We start from the raw sequence: 24,869 nt of genomic DNA on the forward strand, positions 1-24,869 counted from the left end.
ACTTAGAAATCAGTCAATTAATCAACTAGCATTTCTGCAATGGGATGGCTTTGAGTTTATGTCTTGGTGAAGCTGACCCTCCCAATCTCCTTCACACAAGAGAAAAATAAATGTGGTGGGTTCAGTTACGACCCTCACTGAGGGACCGTAGACAATATTTGCCTACCTTATGGAATAGTTGTGAAAATAAAAGTCAGAGAACCTCCCCATGTGCCAGCCTGAGATCTCTGGAGGCAGGCCAAGGAGAATGGGATGAAATGCCAACCACTGAATCAATCCATAACATGTTTCCCCCCCCTTCTCTCTTTTGTTCAGATTGATCCTTCCCAAAATGGCGCCAAGCAGATTTCCCGATGCCCAAGACATCTACAGATTAAAAACTGGGAACACGGAACAAGCCTTCAAGATACGTTGCACAGTCAAGGAAAAGAAATAAGAGGAGAGAGCCGGGGTTCCCATCTGGTGGTCCTTCAGATGCTGTGGAAGTGCCACTCCCATCATCCCCAGTCACCATCCATTGTAGCTGGGGATGATGGGAATTGTAGTTCAACAACATCTGGAGCGCCACCGGTTGGGAACACCTGGGGCAGAGGAGGGTAGGAATCTACAGTCCCTAATTCTGGTGCCGAACCGGCTCCAGCCTCATGCCCGATCCTGCCCATGGCTGATGCTATTTGTCAATTTGGGGGATGCTTAGCTCCCTGCCTCTTTGCTTCGTGTATTTCAGGTGCTCAGCTGCAGGACCAAAGTGTGCCGAGGGTCTCTCATGAAGCCGGAAGGTTTGGTCAAAGGTCCCCAAGATGGACCCACCCCCAGAGAGGAGTTACTACCTCAAGCAAGAGAGTTCATCAACCTGTACTACAGTTCCTTTAAAAAGTGAGCTGATTTTCCACACTTCCTACTCCTGCTAATATTTATATACTGATTTTCAGCAAAAGTTTCCAAAGCGGTTAACATAGAAAAACAAATGAATAATAAACAAATGAATAAGAGGGGTCCCTGCCTCCAAAGGATTCCCCGTCTAAAAAGAAGCACACAAAGGAGAACCCAGCAACGGCCACGGGAGGGATGCTGTGCTGGGGATGGATGGGGTCAGTTGCTCCCCCCTCCGCTAAATATGAGAATCACCACTTTAAAAGGCGCCTCCCTGTTCAGTTTGCAGGGGGAGCCTTTCCTGGGATCCTTCCCTGTGAATCAGTTGGGAACAGTCGTCTCTAAGGTTCCCCTGCTAACTGGGCAAAGAGGCACCTTTTACCGTGGTGATTCTCTTTATTTAGCAGGGGGAGAGTAACTGGCCCTATCCAGCCCCAGCACAGTAGCCCTCCAGTGACTGTTGCTGGTGTGTGTCCTATGTTTCTTTTTAGAATGTGAGCCCTTTGGGGACAGGGAGCCATCTTGTTTGTTATTTCTCTTTGTAAATCACCCTGAGCCATTTTTGGAAGGGTGGTATAGAAATTGAATTATTATTATTATTATTATTATTATTATTATTATTATTATTATTATTATGTCATCTTCTAAGGGTCATTTTTCTTTTTAAAAACCCGCACGACATTTTAATGGTGTATATTAAAATGTCATTATCTTAGTTGCATTATCTTAGTTGCATATACGATCATAAATACATTTATAAAGTGCCATCAAAATTAGAGGAATCACTAATTTGGAATACTCTCACTGAGGAAGACCCAAGTGAGGTCAAAATGCGTCTGGCAACTTCAAGTTATTCCTCTAGTTTTGAGCCTCTTTTCGATAGAGTCCTTGAATTTTAAATTGACCTTGCAGCAAGGTTCTTTAGAATTTCAACTGATTCTGAAAGCGAATTGGCTTCTTTTGTCCTTTGGACTTTTAAAGCCTATGATCTTCTGTGAAACCCTACTCTGTGAATCAATTGGGACTGTATTTGCCCTGATATCATCCGGATAGCTGTTGTCTTGGGGTATGTGCATGTAGAATGTATCGATTATATGGCTTTCTTCACTATAGTGATTTGTGTTAGTTGGATATGTGTATTAAATATTTATTACTTATATCATCATAAATAAAATACATTTATGATGGTATACGATTGTGTTTAGCATTACCTCTTTGGATTCTGTTAGATATCTTTTCTAACATAGATAGATTCTGTCTAGATATCTTTTCTGCCTCTTAAGCACTTCAGGGGTGGAGGTGGGGTGGGGTGTCCTCTTGGAATTTTTTTTTCATTTTATGAACGTATGCCCCAGTTTTTAAATTATGAACAACACTTTATTGCAATGTATGTCATACACAAGCAATGTATGATTTCCCCCCTCCCCCACTTCTAATATTGAAAAGCTTCAAATATGTAGGCAGTTTCTCTTCTAATATTTAGAAGTTTTGCAAAGCGTCTAAGATTTGGAGAAAGCTCCGTTGCAGAGTATTTTCTGTGCACGCAGAAAGGCCCAGACTCCAGTCTCCAGCCAAAGAACCTCAAGTGGCCTCAGGCTGGGCAAGTCCTCCAGCTGCGTGGATTAGCCGGCCCACCAGACCAGGGCCCACCCAAGGAGATAATCCGCCTCCAAAAACAGGCACCTTCATCGGTCCATAAAGCCAAGGGTCTGCCTTTCCCCTGTCATGTGACTTTCTGGACATGGGGAGGGGTTAGCTTTATGGGCCAGCATTCCAGGGTGTGATGATGGCAGCTGAAAGCAGTACAGTCCGGAAAAACGGTGTGTCCTTGAAACCGCTGCTTGGCTCCGTTGCTGCCTTGGACTCTCCTGAACCAGTTTTCCCTGGTGTCTGGGGAATGTCATGCTGAACAGCCGCTGGGTCATTCTTTAAAGCTAAAGAAGGCGAAATGGAGCTGAGGTCTCTAAAAGTTTCCCACTCTGCTTCCCCCCCCCCCATCATCTCTTCAGCTCCCAATTGTTCCATAAGTGATCAACATAGCAAGTCGCCATATACTGAGTCAGAACCTTGTTCCATCTCGCTCAGTATTGTCTACCCAGACTGGCAGCGGCTTCTCCAAGGTTGCAGGCAGGAGTCTCTCTCCCAGCCCTGTCTCGTTGGAGATGCTGCCAGGGAGGGAACTTGGAACCTTCTGCATGCAAGTATGCAGGTCCTCTTCCCAGAGCTGCCCCATCCCCTCCAGGAGAATATCTTACAGTGCCCACACATATAGTCTCCCTTCCAAATGCAAACCAGGGCAGACCCTGCTTAGTAAAGAGACAAGTCATGTTTACTATCACAAGACCAGCTCTCCTCCTAGGAAGATCCTCTGATCCAGTACTCTCTGATCCAGGTACTTCCTTTAATTCACATTTTCATACCTTTTAAAAGTTTTCAATTGACTGCCCCCTTCGGCAACTGATTTGGATGAAAGCCGTTTCTGATAGACAGAAGCCGCCTTTTTCCTCCAGCTGGTTGCTGCTATGCATTGAGCTGAGTCTTGGGGTGATTTGACTTCTCAGAAAGGACTTGGAGAAGCTAAACCATGGAGGGTTAGTTTTCCAAAACAGGGGATGTGTGTAGCTTAAGCCTGCCCAGAAAGTCTAATGCCCCAGATCTTGAGATCTGATTATCTGACTGTGAGATTAAACGCACTCTACACATGCTCTGTTCCACTACACATACCAAACAAGAATAAAAAGAGGCCGGCTAAATCAGACCCAAGAATTCTGTTTCTCACCCACAGTGGCCAGCAGGACATTCCGGGGCGGGGGGAAACACTTGCTGTTGACCAAGTGTTATTTAGAGGTGAACTGCCTTTCTCCCTGGAGGCTCCATTAGCGATCAAGAGACCTAAACTCCTCCATGGATTCCTCATATCCTCTCTTAAAGGCATCCAAGTTGTGATACTTGTCATGCATTTGGTAATGAATGATCTTCTCTGCCCCTTGAGGTCTTCTCCATTTCTGCTTCTCCGTTTATGGGAGGAAAGCTGGTCTTGTGGTAGCAAGCATGACTTGTCCCCTTTGCTAAGCTGGGTCCACCCTGGTTTGTATTTGCGTGGGAGACTACATGTGTGAGCACTGTGAGATGTTCCTCTCAAGGGATGGGGCCGCTCTGGAAAGAGCTGAAGGTTCCCAGTTCCCTCCCTGGCAGCATTTCCAAGAGAGGGCTGAGTGAGACTCCTGCCTGCAGCCTTGGAGAAGCCGCTGCCAGTCTGTGAAGACAATACTGAGCTAGCTAGAGCAATGGTCTGACTCAGTATGTGGCAGCTTCCCATGTTCCTGCATTTGTTGCCTTCACGTCTTCTCTTAAACATCTGAATGGAGCCTCTGTATCGACCGTCGTCCTTAAGCTCTTCTGCAGCTGGACCTCACCCTTCACCCCAGAATCTGTAGAGGCCGACTGTCTCCTCCTAATCTAATTATTTGAAAGGAGATACTTTTTGTTATCCGGGGCCTCAAGCAAAAATGTCTTAGTATTTTGTCTTCTCAGCTTTTTATCAAGGTAATAAGGAAATTTGCAGCTTGCCTTCTCTGACATTAGGTCCAGGTCACCCAGACTTTTCTATATACATTCTGTTAGGAAAAAATGGAAATAGTAAGCCAGGAAGGAAGGAAGGAAGGAAGGAAGGCCTCAAATATTGACCTGTCATGGAGGACAATCAGCCAGGTCCAGGGTGGCCAGCCCTAAAAGACTGGCCTGAAGTCTCCAAGAATTGGTACCCATCTCAAGGAGCTTTTTCAGACAGCAACTTTGGGAGGGTGGGTGTGCGTTCACATATTGGCCAGGTTTACCCTGAAGTCCATACAATATTTCAGAGAGCACTTCACACACGATACGGGGTTTCCCCTCCATATCGGAACCTAGCCCGATTTATGTCCGGGGTAAAAAAAAAAACCCTTTTTGCATCGGAGTATCCGTTATGCCCCGAACCTGTGGGAAACCTGTGGGAAAGCCTACTGTCTGGACAAGCCTCTTGAGGACTCTTGGAAAAAACCATGGAGATTTTCATGGCTTGATCATAGGAAAAATTTGCGGGGCGGAGGTGGCTGAGAAAAAGATGTAGTTCTAACTAGAATGGATAGGGCTGCTTTCTTCTTCTTTTACCATAGTAACCCTTGCTTGGGATTCCCTTCCATCTGTGAATCTGTGTATCCAGCTGTCAACAGAAGAGTTACAAAGGGGCGTTGCCTACACTTACAACAAGATGGCGGATTGCGGGGGGGGGAGGACACCCATGCTGACGTCCTCTCATCCCCTCACCCACGTGTGTTGTGAGTTTGGTTTGTTTTGCGATTGTAAGCGCAAAAGTTATTAGCGGGGGCCACACAGCCATGCATAAAGACACGGTGATCTCAGAAGGCTTCTTCTGTGGGAAAGAAGGAAGTCAGCCTCCGGGAATCGGTTCCGTCAGAATTGGCAGCCTGAACCAGGATGTTTTTCTGCAATGGATTGATTGATTGATTAAGTGCCGTCAAGTTGCTGTTGACTCTTAGCGATCTCAGAGATAGATTCCCTCCAGGGTGATCCGTCTTCCACTTGGCCTTGAAGGTCTCTCAGTGGTGCATTCATGGCTGTCGTCATCGGGTCCATCCACCTGGCTGCTGGCCGTCCTCTTCTTTTTCTTGCAACAGCTGCACACACCCTGGAGCAGGAAGGGATGACCTAAGGGATATTTTTGTCAACATCTCTGCAGATGACATTAGCCCAGCATTAGCTCATGGCTGATCATGGTAGCGGTTTCCTTTTTTCACAGACCAAGAACAGAAGAGCATCTGGCACGGCTGGATGCAGTCCACAGGGAGATAGAAACAACCGGAACCTACCACTTGACCAAGGAGGAGCTTGTCTTTGCGGCCAAGCAGGCCTGGAGAAACGCCCCACGATGCATCGGGAGAATCCAGTGGTCCAATTTACAGGTAACTGACCGCAGAAACCACGGGCCTGTTTTGTCACCTGGGCACTTTCCAGATTAGACCCTGCAACAGGGTCACGGTCACATTTCGGAAGTGTTCTTCCACACTTCCTGCGTTGTGACACCGCAGTCCCTACGCAGACAGCAGGGGGCCGTTCACATTTCCAGTGCCTTGTTTCGAATTTAATTGCTGCAAAAGAGAGCTAGGATGTCATATATCCAGCGTCAAGAAGCTGTTGTTTTTTGGGGGTTGTTAGTTGCTGCATGACTGCTCCCCCTGCTGTGGTTATGTTTCGAATGCGACTTGCCTGAACGGAGGCATTTTGCCGCTGTTGAGCAGCTAGGCTGGAAAGTGCCCTGGACTAGTTGAAGATGTGTAAGGCTGGGTTGGAAGGGCTTTGTGGAGAGTTTTGAGGGGAGGGAAATGTGGGCACCCCCCCCCCCGGAGAGGCAATTTGGAGGATGGATCAAAGGAATTTCTTCTTCACACAATGGAAGGTAGCTTAGACAGAGTGAATGACCTAGAGTTGCCCAGTGAGTTTCATAGTTGAGTGGGGATTTGAACCTGGGTCACCCAAGGGCTAGAATGACACACTAATCACTACACCACGCTGCTTCTTTCTAGGCATTGGCTTTCTGTCTGTTGCCAGACAGCCTCACAGGGCTATTTTTCTGAAATGTGTTGGGGATTTAAACTAACGGCTGGCTCCCAAATGGGAATCTTGTAGGTGTTCGATGCCCGGAACTGTGCTACCGCCGAGGAGATGTTTGAACACCTGTGTCAGCATCTGAAGTATTCTACCAATGGAGGGAACATCAGGTATGGGCCCTGTTCTTGAACTGCACTTGATTCCGTAGAACCATAGCCCAGATTTATCATTGCTCACTCTGTGCCTCTTGGATCAGGTCTGCAATCACTGTCTTTCCCCAGAGGACTGATGGGAAACACAATTTCCGTATATGGAACAGCCAACTCCTCCAATACGCCGGCTATCAAATGCCAGATGGGTCTGTGGTAGGGGATCCAGCCAATGTCGAATTCACACAGGTAAGCATGGAAGCCAGGAACGGCAACCGAGTAGATGCACCCGCGTTTTATTGGGGACACTTATTATATCCGAGTTTTGTTGTGTCGCCACGGAAATGTGTTTCCTAGTCCTGGTGGACGTAGACAGCTGTGCTTCCTCAATCTCTCCAGGTCCTTTAAAACATCCATGACTCCCAGGTTTAGGAAGCACATTCCTATAGTCTTGGTGGCTGCTGTACAGAGCACCTTCCAGAGCACCTTCCCTTCCAGCTTTGCTGTGACTTGAGGCCGTACTCCTGTTCCCAAGACAGCCAGCTCAGCATGACCCATCCCCTGGCTTGGATGTGGCTTATTCCCACGGGTGGTCAGTGCTCTCCTATTCAGCTCCTCCAGAGGACAGAAGAGTGAACATAGATCTTCAAACCCACTTTCCCTTTCATCAATATATTGTAGTACATAAGGTGTAATCCGTGGCAAATTATCAGCAGCCTTACGACAAACGTAAGGACACAGAAACAGCCCTGCTGGATCAGGCCCAAGTCTCATCCTGTGGCCCACAGTGGCCCACCAGTTGCCACTGAGAAGCCCACAGGCAAGAGATGAAGGTGTGCCCCCTCTCCTGCCATGGTGGCCATCACCACCACGTCCCATGGCAAAGAATTCCGTAGATTAGGGATGCATGGTGTGAAAAAGTCCTGCCTTTTGTTGGCCCTAAATGTCCTGGCCATCAGTTTCATGGGATGATGACCTCTGGTTCTAGTGCTGTGAGAAAAAGCCACTCTCTCACAGAGCCATGAAACAAATGGCCAGGACAGTTAGGACCAACAAAGAGAGGGAGAATATTTTCTCTCAAGCTACTCTCTCCACCCCTTGCATCTATCTCTATCAAGGTCCTGGCATTTCCATTGTGTGCTGAAGAGGCTATCTGGTTTTGAATACAGTCACTTATATGTACTCTGGAACGTGGCTTGCCTCTTCAGCAGTGAAGGCAAGAGGGCTAACATGGCCTGATCCCCCTCCAGTGGCTTGGAGAATAGGGATGTGCACAAAACCGGTTCACCCAGTTCGGTTCAAACCGGGTTCGAACCGGGAGGGGGTGGTTCGGTTTTGGTTTTGTTCGAACTACCCCCTGGTTAGGTTCAAATTGGGTTCGCACATCCCTATTGGAGAATGGAGGGCAGGAGTGTATCCCATTCTTTAAGAAAATAGCCATAAAAGTATGCTCTTTTGCTAAGCAGCCAAAGAGTTAAGCATCTCGGTGCGAGAAAAATGGGCTTGTTTCTTTCCCCTATCCCAGTTATGTATCCAGCTTGGTTGGAAGCCCAAATATGGCCGCTTTGATGTGGTGCCACTGGTCCTCCAAGCCAACGGCCAAGACCCGGAACTATTTGAACTGCCGCCAGATCTTGTCCTTGAAGTGCCGATGGAGCATCCCACGTGAGTCTCTTGGCTTCAGATGACAGCAGCCCTGGCCTGCTCATGACTGGCAGGCCGGTTGTCGTTGGAGCATGATGATTAGGGCCTTGAGAAAGGGTGCCTGCCTTGGCTTTCAGTGGGGCGAAGTTATGTTGAATTAGCTGCAGAGATAAAGCGCAAGCAAAGTCGAAATGAAATTACCAAGAGGCTGAGGAATGCTGATACGTGAAATGTTCCCCCCATCCCTCATTTTGTTTTTCAGTTGAAATAGGGCCCTCTCTTACTCTGTCCATCAGTGTATTCCACTTCATAAGCTGTAAGCCGTGGCAAATTATCAGAAGCTTTATCGCTAGGTCATGGCGTGCTGACTCTGTGCCAAAGAGGCTATCCAGTTGTGTATTTATAAAAATAATTTTATTAATTTTCTTTTTAAAAAAAACATACAAAAGAAATACAACTAGATTCCAATTCTTAATTACACAGATCAATTGAAAAATAAACTTGGGACTATTAACACATCCAACTAAAATTATAACCAAGAGAATGGCCCACCAGATGCCTCTGGGAAGGGCACAGGCAAGAGCTGAAGGCAGGCCCTCTCTCCTGCTATTGCTCCCCTGCAACTAGGATTTGGAGGCATCTTGCCTCTGAGACTGGAGGTGGCCCGTAGCCCTCAGACTAGTAGCCTCTGTTAGACCTGTCCTCCATTAATTTATCTAAACCCCTCTTAAAGCTATCGAGGCTTTTGGCTGTCACCACATCTTGTGGCAGAGAATGCCATAGGTTGATTATGCAGTGTGTGGGAAAGTGCCTTCTTTTGTCTGACCTAAATTTCTTGGCAATCAGTTTCACACATGTAGTCTCCCATTCCAATGCACACCAGGTTGGACCCTACTTAGCAAAGGGGACAATTCATGCTTGCTACCACAAGACCAGAGCCCTAAACCTCCAAGACCCAAGGTTAACACTGTTCTTAATTCACTCCTACATCAGTTTGTTTTTCTGATACGACTTGTGTTCAAGGAACGCCCCCTTCCCAAAATGGTTTTTTTCACCCCTCCAACCAAATGCATTAAAAATAATTGCAACAGGAGAAGCAAGCCTTGAAGGGCCTTGGCTTAGCACTCCTTAGAAAACCAGCCCTGATGGGTTGTCCCCACACACACAAGCAGAAGCATGATGGATTCTGTACACGACTGTAGGTTTTGTGTTAACCATTAAATTAATTTAATTAAAAAAAAAAAAAGCAGAAGTGTGATGGCAGCAAACCGAATTCCATGTGCTTCTTTTGTCAGCTATGAGTGGTTTAAAGACCTGGACCTGAAGTGGTACACAGTTCCAGCGGTCTCTAACATGCTGCTGGAGGCCGGAGGCTTAGAGTTCACTGCGTGCCCGTTCAACGGGTGGTACATGGGTTCCAAGATCGGGGTTCGAGACTTCTGTGACACACAACGCTACAATCTTCTGGAGGTGAGCTTTTTGAGGTTTGCTTGAGAGATCCTTGGTCTCTCCCTCTCCATCCTCTGGTGTGTTTTCCCTTCGGCCTGTTTGTTCATAATAAATTTAGTGATCAAGGGTCTAAAATTGCTAGCCCGTGGCACGAAAACCACGAGGGGCAGAGAAAAAAAGCAGGTCTTGTCCTGAGATTTACAACTTCTATACCGCCCTGAGCCATTTTTGGAGGGGCAGTATATAAATAAAATAAATAAACTAACAGCTTGAAAGCCAGAGTGGTGTCGTGGTCAGAGTGTTGAACTAGGACTGGGGAGACCCGAGTTCAAATCTCTGTCCTGCCGTGAAACTCGCTGGGTCACTCTGGGCCAGGCACTCGTCTCGCAGCCTAACCGACCTCACAGGGCTGTTGTGGGGATAAACATAACCATGTACACTGCTCTGGGTTCCTTGGAGGAAATGTAATAAAATAAAATAAAATAAAATAAAATAACAAAGAAAGAAAGGTCAAGATGCATTAGAAAGGAAGATCCAGGGGAAGGGAAAGACGGCTGTTTTATCAGGCTTTTAGGTTTTAAAGTTTTATTGATGGATATTTTTTGATATGTTTTATATCAGGGATTCTCAGTGTTGGGTCCTCAGATGATATTGGACTTCAACTCCCATAATCCGCAACCAAAGGCCACTGGGATTGGGGATTATGGGAGTTGAAGTCCAATAACATCTGGGGACGCAACGCTGAGAATCCCTTTTTTATATGATTTAAGGTTTGTATTGGGTTTTAATTGTAGACTGCCCAGAGGTTTTGTATGGGTTGGTATATAAGTACAATAAACCATCATCATGGGACTCATCATGTCCTGATAGTTGGGCTTGCACTGGTGCTCCCTCTCTGTGCACCCTCCCCTTCAGCAGTTAGAATGTTGGTAAATATTCTGCAACGTCACAGTAGCAATCCATTAACTAGCAGGTGGTTTACAGTCCAGGTTATTTCTGCAGCATGCTGACACATATGACATGTTGCTATTATTCCACATTCTCCGCCTCCCCACCTTTTGCAGGAAGTGGGGAGGAGAATGGGCCTAGAAACGAACAAGCTTTCTTCACTGTGGAAAGACAAGGCTCTGATAGAGGTGAATATTGCCGTGCTGCATAGCTTTCAGGTAAGTCAGCCAGAAGCGGAGGGGAAGCACCATAGCTCCGTGAAAGAGCCCTTGCTTTGCATGCAGGAGTTCCCAGGTTTTATCCCCAGTTAGGGTGGGGAAAGACCCCTCTGCCAGTCTGTGCAGAGAGTACTGAGCCAGAGGGACCAATGGCCTGAATCACTAGAATGCAGCTTCCTATGTTCATCAGGAGGCTTGACACACAGGGCTTCCACCCCGAATCTCCTTCAGAAGAGAGAGTGTGTGTGTTCACACAGCAGCCAAACTTATCCCAAAGTCCCTTTGAGATCCTTGGAAGCACTCCACAGACAAATCAGGCTTTGTGATGCAAATTCTAGCTTATCTCAACATATTTCTGTATTTTTTAAATGCTGGTTTTTCAGCTACTTTTTCTGAAAAATCAAATAGGATTTTTCAAATAGGAGCAAATAGGGAGAGGCACTGATGTAGAATCATTAGCATGAGATGCAGGATACTCTCTTTAGAAATGCAGATATCGCTCGTTAGGAAGCTCTTTCTCTCTCCCCACCCCCTCCATGGGCTAAAAGGAAAACACGGACGCATGCCATGTGAACTTGTTTCCCAACAAAACCCGAGAGCAGAGGGGAGGGGGCTGCTTCCCTCAATGCCGCGAGTGTAGTTCGAAGTGGCTTCGCTCAACATTGACCCTGCCGCATGAAACCAGGTGCGAACCACTCCCCGTCCCTTCCATTGCTCAGTGGTCGTGCGCCTGCTTTAGGTGCAGAAAGTCCATGGTTCAGTCCCCAGTCTCTCCACATGGTAGGGTTAAGATAGACCCCTGCCCAGTGCCCTGGAGTCAATCTAAGCATGAGCCAGAAGCTCTGTGATGAGAACTTCCAGTTGGAATTTGTAGTGGTTTCAGAGCTGAAACTAACTCCCCCTTCGCCAGCTTGCACAGTGGTGTGGCAATCTCTTCCTGGTGATTGCAAGGTCCCGTTTCTCCCCACAGGAGGTCCTGGAATGAGGCCACACTGACTATGGTCCTGAGGGAGGCATTCTGGGGCAGCCCGTGCTGCTTGCATGCAAGGACCCAAGTTCTGTTAACTGCTGACTAGAGGCCACCATTTATTACCCAGAATACACCCCGCTTCGGGTAATAAATACACCATTTATTACCCAGAATACACCCCGCTTCGGAACAATGTTGTGTGATGATGTACGATCACAACAGTGGGGAGAAAGCAGAACGGAAACTACAGGGGATCCTTGGATGCCTTTAGCAAGCACAGGAGAAGGCTGTCCGTGGCCTTCATTGACTACTGTTTGCAAATCAGCCTACAGATACTATTAGTTGTTCAGACTGTGGATGCGGCTGGGGGAATCCTTCTAGATCTAGAAAGCTCTTCTTCCATTAGCCACTGGAGCAGATAAAAGGTTGAGTAGCTCACCTTGACATGAAGAGGAGAGCTGGTCTTGTGGTGGCAAGAATGAATTGTCCCCTTTGCTAAGCAATTTGCAATTGTCCCCTTTGCTAAGCAATTGTCCCCTTGGCTTGCATTTGAATGAGAGACTAGAAGTGTGAGCACTATAAGAGATTCCCCTTAGGGGATGGGGCCGCTCTGGGAAGAGCACCTGCCTGCTTGCATGCAAGGACCCAAGTTCCCTCCCTGGCAGCATCTCCAAGATAGGACTGAGAGAGACGCCTGCCTGCAACCCTGGAGAAGCTGCTGCCAATCTGGGTAGACAGTACTGAGCTAGATAGATGAACGGTCTGACTCCCTATGACATACACACAACTCTGCTAACTCTTTCAGAAACAAAATGTCACCATCATGGACCACCATTCAGCCGCCGAATCGTTCATGAAGTACATGCAGAACGAATACCGGATCCGAGGGGGGTGTCCGGCTGACTGGGTTTGGCTCGTGCCTCCCATCTCTGGCAGCATCACTCCCATCTTTCATCAGGAGATGTTGAGTTACGTCCTCTCTCCTTTCTACTATTACCAGGTGAGCAAAACACCCTCAGGTTGATTGAAACCGTCTTCTTCCTTGGGAGAGACTGGTGTGGGTCGCTCATCCTGGCATCTCTCTGGTCCAGTTGAAGCTCAACCTTCCCTTTGTGTGTGAATATTCATGAGACTCCCAGAACCCACCTTTAATCTCAACCCTGTAGTGAGCAGGACTCTCACTGTACGACGGACCGGATGGAAAATTGGAAGGGGAGGGAGAGGAAGCAAAAGCCCTACCTCCTTCCGTATAGGAATACGTCGAATATTTATATACCGCTATTCAACAGAAGTTCCCAAAGTGGTTTATATAGATATAAACAATCAAAGAAATCAATGAAATGGCTCCGTGTCCCCAAAAGGACTCGCAATCTGAATAAGAAACATAAGAGAGAGACCAGCAAAGCAACAGCCACTGGAGGGATGCTGTGCCGGGTGACGGGTAGGACCGATCCGTTGCCCTCTCCCTGCTCAATAAAAGGAATTATTGCCACTCCAGAAAGGTGCCTCTTTGCCCAGTTAGCAGGGGAAATCTGATCCCTGGGCCAAATGTTAAATGGGAGTCTCTGGGTTTCAGCCTGGCAACACTGCCCTTCAAAAATCCCCCCTTTCCCCCCTTTTAAGGTGGATGCCTGGAAAACCCACGTCTGGAAAGACGAGAGACGCAAGCCGAGGAAAAAAGAGATAAAATTTCGCGTCTGGGCCAAGTAAGTTTCCAGGACAAAACACGTTGCCATTGTCTTCGGTTGTCTGATTCAGAAGGCGGTTCGTCCCCAATGAAAGCAAAATGTGCTGTCAAGTCTATTTCGACTCTTGGTGCCCCCAGAGCCCTGTGGTTTTTCTTTGGTAGAATACAGGAGGGGTTGACCATTGCCTCCTCCTGTGCAGTATGAGATTGATGCCTTTCAGCATCTTCCTAGATTGCTGCTGCCCACTATAGTACCAGCAGGGATTTGAACTGGCAACCCATCCAGGTCCCATCCTGATGCTGACAAAATCTAGATCTGCTGAGAAGAAAAGTATTTCAGATGTGGATTTTTTTTGCAGTTATACCTCACCCTTCCTCCAAGGAGCTGAGTGTTCTTCATGTGAAGCTGTGGCCAAAGTTGAATTCTCTGCACAGTTCCAGCATGCAGTGCTGAGGGGCTCCTTTAAGGGAAAAGGGGCCCTCTTGATCCCCTGCACCCTCCTGGAAGGCATGCACAAAGTGCTGAGAAGACCACTTGCCTGCCTGCTTGCATGCAGAAGGTTCCCAGTTCCTTCCCTGGCAGCATCTCCAACGAGATAGGGCTGGGAGAGAGACTCCTGCCTGAAACCTGGGAGAAGCCGCTGCTGCCAGTCTGGGTAGACAATACTGAGCGAGATGGACCAAGGGCCTGACTCAGTCTATGGCAGCTTCCTATATTCCCTGAGATCTTTCCTGGCTCTGCACTTGAGATCTTTTTAGGAGAGGAAAGCTGGTCTTGTGGTCGCAAGCAGGACTTGTCCCCTTAGCTAAGCAGGGACCACCCTGGTTGCATCTGAAATGGGAGACTAGAAGGGTGAGCACTGGAAGAGATTCCCCCTCAGCAGGGGATGGAGCCGCTCTGGGAAGAGCTGAAGGTTCCCAGTTCCCTCCCTGGCAGCATCTCCAACGAGACAGGGCTGGGAGAGAGACTCCTGCCTGCCACCTGGGAGAAGCCGCTTCCAGTCTGTGAAGACAATACTGAGCTAGGTGGACCAAGGGTCTGACTCTGTATACGGCAGCTTCCTAGGTTCCAAGCCCTCTCTCCACAGACCTTTTAAAAGAGGGCCCAGTCTCTCTTAAAGGGCCCTCTCAGCATTGAGAAAAGCTCAGCAAAGGCAGAAAGGGCTCTCACACTGAGGGTTTTTTGCGCCGCTTGAAAAATTGCGGAGCACTGTCATGTATGGTTACCACCACTACCTCTTTACTCCCTTTCTGAAATCTACCCAGAATATTTCCTACCATCAGCCGTAAACTGTGCCTGCTGTTTCCCCCCTAGGGCTGTGCTTTTTGCATCCTTGCTGATGCGGAGGGCGATGGCTCTCAGAACACAAGTCACCATCCTCTATGCAACCGAAACGGGGAAATCCGAAACCCTGGCCCAGAATCTGGCATCTCTCTTCAACTGTGCTTTCAGTACCAAGGTAAGGAGCCTTGAGATGACTGTCGGGTGTGTGTGTGTGTGTGAGAGAGAGAGAGAGAGAGAGAGAGAGATTGATTAAAAAACTGACATATGGTTATATCATTGCTTTGTTAGGAACAATTTGAAAGTGAGGGCAAAGGTTTTAGCAACATACATGATACTTATGATACGATATGATATGATACGATACAATATGGTATGATGAGATTGTTTCGTTTTGATATTAAGAAGCTGCTTTTTATTGATTATTTTGTTGTTGTTGATGATGAGGATATCAGTCCTTCACATCTCCACTTTAAAGGATCCAGTTGTAGGTAATGGGAAAGATCTCTGCCTAAGACCCTGGGGAGCTGCTGCCTGTCAGAGTGGACAGTCCTGTGCTAAACAGACCCATAGACTCAACGGGCAGCATGCAACTTCATATGTTGATGTGACAACTCCTGCTCAAATCTCTTTCCTCTCTTAGGTGGTTTGTATGGAAGATTTTGATCTAATGGACCTAGAGAAGGAAAGTCTCCTCCTGGTGGTGACCAGCACTTTTGGGAATGGTGACTCTCCAAGCAATGGGAAAGTATGTTTTAACACATGCCCTGTATCCATTTGCTTTCCATTATCAAAGTGTCTATCAATGCAATATAGACAATTCTCTTTATTTTTGTTGCAGAAATTTCAGAATGCCCTGCTGACGATGAAAAGCCTGAATAAAAAATTCAGGTAACTTGGGAGGGATCTTGCAACCTAGTTGGAGTCTTCCTAGTCTTCTGTCTTTCTTGTTAAGAGGTCTTAACAAGACTCCGTGTATGCAGAAGGTTCCAAGTTCCCTCCTCGCAGCATCTCCAGATAGAGCTGAGAAAGTTTCCTGCCTGCAACCTTGGAGAAACCGCTGCCAGTCTGTGCAGACAATATTGCGCTAGATGGACCAGGGGTCTGACTCAGTTTAAGGGCAGCTTCCTATGTTCCTGTGTTCCTAATGCTTAACCTTTGATGTTCTCAAACCAGGTTCCATGCTGATCTTTCTTTGATCTCCACAAAACATTTCTGCCCCCTTCTTTCTCTGGGCCAGATTCGCCGTCTTCGGCTTGGGTTCAAGCACGTATCCAGAATTCTGTGCCTTTGCGCACTTGGTTTATCAGAAGCTCAGTCAACTGGGGGCCTCTCCGGCTGTGCCGATGGGCGAAGGGGATGAACTCAACGGGCAGGAAGAGGCATTCCGGCTCTGGGCAGTGAATACATTCAAGGTAACTCTGATCACCATGATTCGCAATGGATCCCAGAGTTCTCACAATCTCACGGGGGGGGGGCTGGAAACAGTCAGCGGGGTTGTGGGGCTCCTCCAGCTAGTGTGGGGCTGAAAGAGTGGACTGCGACATGTCTGGATGCATGTACATTGCCCTACCCCTGCTCCTTGCCTCCAGGATTTGACGCATCAGCTACTATGAATAAACAATAAGTGCTCAGGGGAAGGAGGCAGCTCAGAATGGGCATACTCTTATATTGAGTCCCATTGAAAGTAATCAGTGGGGTGTAGCCAGGTTTGAAGAGGGCTTCCTGCCTGCCTTTGCCGCCACTGCCTCCTCCTTCCCCTGAATTCATCTACCTGATGAATGACCAGCCTGCAGGCAGAGCAGCTCTCATGAATGCAGTTAACGTGGGATGAGAGACATTTTGACTAGGAACAGGCCGTTCTGAGCTCGAAACAGGACCCCCCTTAAAAGGGGGGGTCTTGTTCTGAGCTCAGAACACAATTAGCCCGTTCTGGGCAGAACGTCCCGACCCCATTCCGACATTCTGGCCGGAATGGGTCGTTCCATTGGAGCAAGTGGCTCCCCTCGTTACTCCGATGGAATGTCCCGAACATTTTGTGTCTGTTCCAGACTTGGAACAGTATACACAAAGCATTCCGTGCACACCCCTAACTCTTAGGCATGTTTACGTGGAAGTAAGTCCCATGTTACTTCCCAGAAAGTGTGCTTAGGATCACAATCTTTGAATGCCTACCCAGTACACTCAATATCGGGCTGTCTAGATGGTTGTCGGAATTATGTTTCATTCAAGTGGGCCAGAACGTTATCGGTTCAGACCCAGAAGACACTCTTGTTGCCCTGTGGAGATACACCCACCCACCCACCCTCCTCTTATCTTTTTGTGTTTTGAAAAGATTGCCTGTGACCTTTTTGACGTCCGTGCAAAGCACAGGATCCTCTTACCCAAGGCATACACCTGCAGCGAGACCTGGGACCCCAAGGACTTCAGGGCGGTCTGTGACTCCCAGCCACTGGATCTGCGAAAAGGTATTCCACCAATGCTTGTGGGGCAAAATGCTTTATAGTCATTACCTTCTTGCACTCACAACCAGTACTGGCTCATTCTAATGATCGAGGGGTTCCTGGCAGCTCAGTTTGCTTTTCTTTCTCTGCCTCTGGTTCCTGGCAGCTGCCTCTGGTTCCTGGCAGCTCCGTTGGCTTTTCTTTCTCCCTACCATGCCACCCTCTATTAACAAGAGTCACCCTGCCTTTGGACTGGCCATTTGTCAGGTAGAGCTATGGAGGCTGAGCAGTGAGCACACCCCACCCCAGCATCACCGAAAGTGACCGAGAATGGCAGTGTATTGTCTATACCAGGGACTCTCAACATTGGGTCCCCAGATGTTCTTGGCCTTCAACTCCCATAATCCCCAACCAAAGACCACTGGGGCTGGGGATTATGGGAGCTGAAGTCCAATAACATCTGGGGACCCAACGGTGAGAATCAACACAGCCTGGCAACGGCTTCTCCAAGCCAAGCCTGCAGGCAGGAGTCTCTCTCAGCTCTGTCTTGGAGATGCTGCCAGAGAGGGAACTTGGAACCTTCTGCACGCAAGCATAGAGATGCTCTTCCCAAAGAGGGCCCCATTATCCCCTAAGGGGAAATCTCTTCCAGTGCTCACACATGTGGTCTCCCATCCCAATGCAAACCAGGGCAGACCCTGCTTAGCAACAGGGACCATTCATGCTGGCTACCACAAAACCAGCTCTCCTCAGACTCGGGAAACTCTTCTGGGACAGCCTCTGCTTATCTTGCAACTTTAAACCACCCCTGACTAAAGAACATCAAGTTTTGATTAATGATGGCATTATTTAGTTAGTTAGCATATTTATTTACGGCCCATAACTCACGTCTCTGGGCGGCGTACAATAAAACCACGCCGATTAAAACAAACATCAAAGCACTAACCAATTCTATAGGTCTAATTAAGAGTCTGGATGCGTAAATGTGTCTTCACAGCCCTTTTGAAAGCTGTCAGAGATGTGAGGAGGCTCTTACTTTAGCAGGGAGCACATTCCAAAGCCTGGGGAACCAGAGAAGGCCCATCCCTGAGCGGCCGCCTGATGAGTGGGTGGCAACTGCTAATGGGTCTCCCCAGATGATCTGAAGAGGCAGCAGGGCTCATAACCAGCATAGCCCTAGTGGTCAGAGTATTCGACTAGGACCGGGAGGGAAGACTCGAGTTCGAATCCCCATTCAACCATGAAACTCACTGGGTGACTCTGGGCCAGTCATGTATCTCTCAGCCTAGCCTACCTCGCAGGGTTGTTGTGAGGATAAAAATAACCATGTACTCTGAGCTCCTCGGAGGAAGAGCGGGATATGAATGGAATGGAATGGAATGAATGGATGGATGGATGGATGGATGGATGGAGAAGGTGTCCTCTTAAACTATCACTGACATCACTATCTCATTTGTTTCCCCCCACAGCTCTTGGCGTCATGCATGGGAAACACGTCGTTCCAATGACGCTCAAGGGCCGGGAGAATCTGCAGAGCCCCAAGTCCAGGTATGTGGGGGCCCATTGTTCTGAAGCCTCTGCTGGTCATCCCTGTCTCTGGAATGAGCCAAGATGCTCCCCCACATCTCGGCACGGTTTGGAGGGCTCATGGTGGGTGGGGGGTGGTTGAGCTTACATCAACAACTGAAGGATGTTGGGGAAAACATGGGAGTGGCTGGATGCCGAAAGGAGTGTCCCTTGCATCATGCATGACGGTGGGAGGATCACGGACACATGAAAGTCGGCGGGGGCAAGGGGGCAGTACATTTAGCTTTCCACTTTGCCACGGCATCCCCCACCCATTTGGGCAAAAGTCTGGACTTCCAAACTTTCGGGCCAAACTCTAATTTTTTTGAACCCTTTAGACAGGGATTCTCAACGTGTGGGTCCCTAGATGTAATTGGACTTCAACTCCCATAATTCCCAACCAAAGGCCACTGGGGCTGGGGATAATGGGATTTGAAGTCCAATAACATCTGGGGACCCACACGTTGAGAAACCCTGCTTTAGAGGATCAGCTATGGCTCCAAATAAGAACAAGGGAAGCTACCGTATACCGAGTCAGACCCTTGGTCCATCTTGCTTGGTACTGTCTACCCAGACTGGCAGCGGCTTCTCCAAGGTCGCAGGCAGGAGTCTCTCTCAGCACTAACTTGGAGATGCCACCAGGGAGGCCTCCTGCATGATGCTCTCCCCAGAGCAGCCCCATCCCCTAAGGGGAACATCTTCCCATGCTCACAAATGTAGCCTCCCTTTCCAATGCAAACCAAGGTGGACCCTGCTTAGCAAAGGGGAAATTAATGCTTGCTACCACAAGACCAGCTCTCCTCCCATATATAGGTGGGTTAAATATATAGGTGGGTTAAAATGCCTTCCTAACTCTTTGGGCTTCAATCTGAACTTTTCACAGACAGTGAAACCCTCCCATTTATCAGAGCTGGACAAGGTTTCCCATAAAAGGTTAAGAGCTGAGGCCTTCAGAGGATCTCAGAAAGAGAGGATCACCCTCCCCATGTGTTGAAACATATCCTGTCTCATGGTCTCAAAAAGGAAATCCTGTCGACTGATGATAGCTTCGGGCCTTTTACCCCTTCTTTCAGCCGTGCTACCCTCTTAATTAAGCTTTCCTATGAGGCTAATTGGGAAGTCCAGTATCTCCCTGGAGACCATCTTGGGATCTTCCCTGGCAACCAGAAAACTCTCGTGGATGGTCTCATCACACGTGTTGTGGACGCTCCTCCGCCGGATGAGATCATCAGGCTGGAAAGGCGTAGTGACCGTAAGTTGGAAGCCTTTAATGGGAGGACAGGAAAAGGTATAGCCAAGTGGGAGCGATTTCAAGCAAACTCTGCGTGAAAATAGAAATGGTTTTGTTTCCATAGAACTTCAAGCCTCACCCTGGAAAAACTAAAGCCTAACCTCCAGAAAAGCATGAGCCTTGCTCAACCAGGAGACAATGCATGTTTTGGTTTGACTTTGCCAAATACAGCTTATAGGGTTCTGCTTATAGGGAAGTGCGTTGATCCTCTGTGAAAAGCACTCCCTCTTTAAGCCGTTTCAGAAGAGGACGTGAAATTGAGAGGACATGAAATTGTTTAGGGAGACCTGAAAGACAGACAGGAAATGCTGGAATTTGTCTGGAGGCCCAGGTGGCAGCTGTGCACCCCTCCTCTTAGTGCTCACTCAGGTGACCCCTGTATTCGTCCCATCATGTCAATTCAGAGTGAAGGCAATACAGTGCATGGAGCATTGCTGTCCCTCTGAATTGGCTTCATTTCCCTAGGGAATGTCATCACTCCGCCAAATATGATTGGTTACATAGTGTTGTGACATCATTATGTTCAGGACAGGATCCCTGATTAGCTGCTTTCATGCCCCAAAGCAGCAGTTCCAGCAGCAAGGGGAAACAATGGTACAGGGGGAGGAAAGATTAATATCAGGTGGCTAGGTGGTGATGTGAGGTTTTATTTGCTGAAATGGGCTCCCTTTTGCTCATGAATAGAATGGTGGTATTCGGGGTTGAAGTTCAGTTCAGCACTATTCTGGAAGAGTTTTGGAATTGTTTTATGTTAACATAGGTATAGGTAATATAGGTATAGCCTATATTTAACCTCTGTTTTTCAAGGGGATCATCTTAAATTCAGAGTCATCTTCTATTTCGGGTAAATAAGGTATAAGGCTTTTTTTTGAGTACTGTCCTGTCAATTTCAATTATTTATTTTGGGGAACTTTTGCTGAAAAGCAATATATAAATATTTGTCGTATTTGCATTTGTAATTTTTGTTTAGGGGATGAAATGGCCTGGAATCTGAGTTCCGTGGAGGGTGGAGAAAGCCATTTTCTCAGCCCGTTCACTGCTCGGCTTGGATCTGGGCAAACCTCTCCCCAGCTAACTTCCCCTCCTCCAACTTCTCTCGCGTTTCCTCTTCGTTTCCAGGTGGCTTCTGGACCGCTGACAAGCGCTTCCCAGCCTGTACCTTCTCCCAAGCACTGATGCACTTCCTGGATCTCACCGCCCCGCCTTCTCAACGCTTGCTGCGGACGCTTTCCCAGCTGGCCCAGGAGGAAGGCGAAAGAGAGAGGCTGGACCTCTTAGGCCATGTGAGTCAGGGGGCCATGTTCCAGAGGGAAACCCCTAAAACCTTGCATGGAGATTTCTGGAGTAGGCCTGCTTTTTCAGCAGCCAGCATCGCCCCTGCTCAGATGGGCTAGGCTCAAATCGGCCCCTTCTCCGACCTGCTAGGAACCTGAAACTTGGGTCCCCTTCAGCTGTTGTGTCTGGGGATGATGGGAGTTGTAGTCCACCAGTAGCGGCTTTTCCTAACAAGCAGCTGTGCTTCATCTGGCCCGCACATGCACGCGCACACACACACACACCTTGGACAAGCTGGTCTCGAGTCCAAGAATATCTGGGGACCCAACTTTGAGAACTGCTGGGTTTGGTGAACCAGTTGAAAATATACTGCAGGTCTGTGCAGCTTTGCCCCTCCCCCTCGTAGATGTTGGACTACAACTCCCATCACACCTGGCTATTGGTCACTATGGCTGGGGGGTGATAGGAATTGTAGTCCAAAAACAGCTGGAGGACCAAAGTTGTGCAACCCTGAGACACTGAGGAAGTGGCCGTGATGAATTAGACAACACACTCTTTACTTATTTAATTACGATTCTAAGACTTAGACAATACTTAGATAAGTAAACACACTCTTTACTTATTTAATTACAATACTTAGACTTGGTCTTTTTAAAAAAAGATAGGAACAGAGGAAGGTGCCATATACTGAGCCAGGCCATTGGTCCATCTAGCTCAGGATTGTCTGCACAGACTGGCAGCGGCTTCTCCAAGGCTGCAGGCAGGAGTCTCTCAAAAACCTATTTTGGAAATGCTGCCGGGGAGGGAACTGGGAACCTTCTGCATGCAAGATGCTTTCCTAGAGCAGCTCCATCCCCTAAGGGGGATATCTTACAGTGCTCGCACATATCTGGCTCTTTTTTAAAAAAGCTGAACTTGCTGGCCAAACAGAAAAGTTCTACGATGCTTCTGCTCAGTCCAAATATCATGTGAGTACAGCCCTGTTCAGACATAACATTCTACGTGCATACAGGTTTCTGTATACATGTGCATTTCTGTTTGTGAATGACTACGACGACTACTACTATTATTACGAATATTTATACACCGCTCTTCGACCAAAAATAAACAATGCAGAAATAAGATGGCCCCCTGTCCTGAAAGGGCTCACAGTCTAAAAGAAACATAAGGCAGATACCAGAAACAGCCACTGTAGGGATGCTGTGCTGGGGTTGGAGAGGGCCAGTTGCTCTCCCCCTGCTAAACGGAAGAGACTATATGTGTTTGGTTTTAAAGCAAACCAGGGTACTTGAATGCAGGGTACAGATAGTAAATGTAGGACTATATGTACCTTGTACATCATAGCCCTGTTCAGACATGATGTTGAACACTCCTATAATGAGTGCACAGTGTACACAGGCACAGTTATTCACACATTATGCTAAACACAGGTACAGAGGTACACTTTCTATGTGTACCGTGCATTGGGGGGGACCCTGCATTTAGCGGGTTCAGCTCTAAAATGAATGCAGGAACAGTCTTTCACACAAAGACATGGACGAGTGTACAGACCTCTGTATACTTGTACAACATCATCTCTGAATAGGACTCAAGTGTGAATAACGCCATACCTACACAGACTGGACAGGCAGTTTGTGAACAGGGCATACCCGTGTTTCATCTCCTAGAACCTGGGAGAATACAACCAATGGAAGTTTCACCACAGCCCCACCATCTTGGAGGTCCTGGAGGAGTTCCCCTCCATCAAGATCTCAGCCAATTTCTTGCTGTCTCAGCTGCCTTTGTTGAAACCTCGTTACTACTCCATCAGTTCCTCGCAAGACTGGGCGCCTGGAGAACTTCACCGCACCGTGGCCGTGGTCTCCTACAGGACAAGAGGTAATTAATGGGTGCTTCCGGCAGCGAGATGTGCTTTCCAGGCGGGAGGGCTCTCTGAAACCCGCAAGTGACCTTCCAGATTTCCTGGTGGGACTTCCTGAACGGAAACCTAGTGGGACTTATTTAAAACCCCACCAGGAAACCTGGTGGGATGAAACCTGGTTGGACTTTGTTAAAAGGGGGCATTCCATAGTCATGGGGGCAGGTCTGTGCAGTGATTAGGCCTGTTCACATGACCATTATTGGAGGGTCTTATTGGAGGGTCTTATTGGACCATTATTGGAGGGTCCATTATTGGACCATTATTGGAGGGCCTGTTCACATGACCATTATTGGAGGGCTTGAAGGGTCAGAGGTCTCCTCTTCCCTAGCAGCAGCACACAAACAGAACCTCCGTTTGGTTCAGCGTACCAGGAAACACAGGAGTAGGCCCGGTGGGGCATGCATTCAGTGCTAAAAATGAGATAGTCCTTGGAGGCCTCCATGCCTTCCCAGCATCCTTTGCACTGCCAGTAGACTGGAAAGCCTCAGTATACCAGCAGCTGCCTTCTGACTGGCCACGAAGGAGCAGGAGGCAGATCCAGCCTGGCTGAAGTTCAACCCTGCTGAAGTGAAGGATCATAGAGTGTGCTTTGCAGAGTGGCACATCATCTGTGGCCTGCAGCCCCTGTAGCCAGAGCTCTCTATTGTTTCCAGATCCGCTAAGTCCTGGTAGCTGAGTAGAAAAGGTAAGTTCTCACAGCCAGAAAAGCAAGGCAGGAGAATTCACCTCTCCACCTACATTGGCTAAGAGCAGGTTAGAAAAAGCGGAGTTAGTCTGGTTTGAGCAACTTGGTCTGGAGGGATTTTTGCAAGGTCACACTGTGATTAAAACGTCAGTAGCTCAGCTTGGACCCCGATTTTGCTTACTGTGTGCGAACCAGGTCAATACCTACATTTCTAAAGCACCCTTTGTCCTGGGACCTCTGGGTGGTGAGCAGCAAATTAAAAGCAACAAACGAGTGAAAACAAACACAAGTCATTAAAAATACAGCTTGAACCCAGCAAGGTAAGCAGCAGGGATAGGCCGACCCACACACTCTGCAAGTTTCCCTGTACAATTAGCTGGCTCTCCAGAGAGTGTGTCGAATTTAACTGGTGTCGCCTTTTTTTGCTTCAGATGGAAAAGGTCCAGTGCACCATGGCGTCTGCAGCACCTGGTTGAACACTGTCTGCCTGGAAGAGACGATTCCCTGTTTTGTGCGCAGGTAGGGTTGTTCATAGCACAGCTATGGCTATTCATATACTGTACTGCTTTACAGCCCAGGTTCTCAAAGTGGCTTATGTCGGGAAACCAACGAAATGGTTTCCTGTCCTGAAAGGGCTCACAATCTAAAGAGAAATGCAAGAAAGACCACAGCCGCCACCACTAGTAAATATAAGAACTTGCTAAATATAAGAACATTTAAACAAAGCCTCTTTACTCAGAGTTGCCGAATATTAGAGTCGTTGAATGTTAGAATGTTGCTAAATATAAGAACATTTAAAAGATGCCTCTTTGCTCAGAGTTGTTGAATATTAGAGTCGTCGAATGTTAGAGCTGAAGGAG

At 47.9% G+C, this 24,869-nt stretch overlaps 1 protein-coding gene across 1 annotated transcript; it reads left to right on the forward strand.

Moving 5' to 3' along the window:
- Positions 1 to 751: 751 nt before the first annotated feature.
- On the forward strand, positions 752 to 24,532 carry LOC128336146 (nitric oxide synthase, inducible-like). The gene is made up of 19 exons (XM_053275335.1): positions 752 to 876; positions 5,672 to 5,834; positions 6,559 to 6,650; positions 6,737 to 6,878; positions 8,155 to 8,294; positions 9,569 to 9,743; positions 10,787 to 10,888; positions 12,664 to 12,858; positions 13,482 to 13,564; positions 14,861 to 15,005; positions 15,471 to 15,575; positions 15,669 to 15,718; positions 16,068 to 16,242; positions 17,163 to 17,295; positions 18,741 to 18,819; positions 19,911 to 20,089; positions 21,248 to 21,411; positions 23,071 to 23,281; positions 24,441 to 24,532. Exons 1-19 carry the CDS (start codon positions 767 to 769, stop codon positions 24,530 to 24,532), a joined length of 2,535 nt encoding a protein of 844 aa, XP_053131310.1. The 5' UTR covers positions 752 to 766.
- Positions 24,533 to 24,869: the final 337 nt, after the last annotated feature.

The sequence above is a fragment of the Hemicordylus capensis genome, chromosome 12 (genome assembly GCF_027244095.1).
Source record: "Hemicordylus capensis ecotype Gifberg chromosome 12, rHemCap1.1.pri, whole genome shotgun sequence".
NCBI lineage: Eukaryota > Metazoa > Chordata > Lepidosauria > Squamata > Cordylidae > Hemicordylus > Hemicordylus capensis.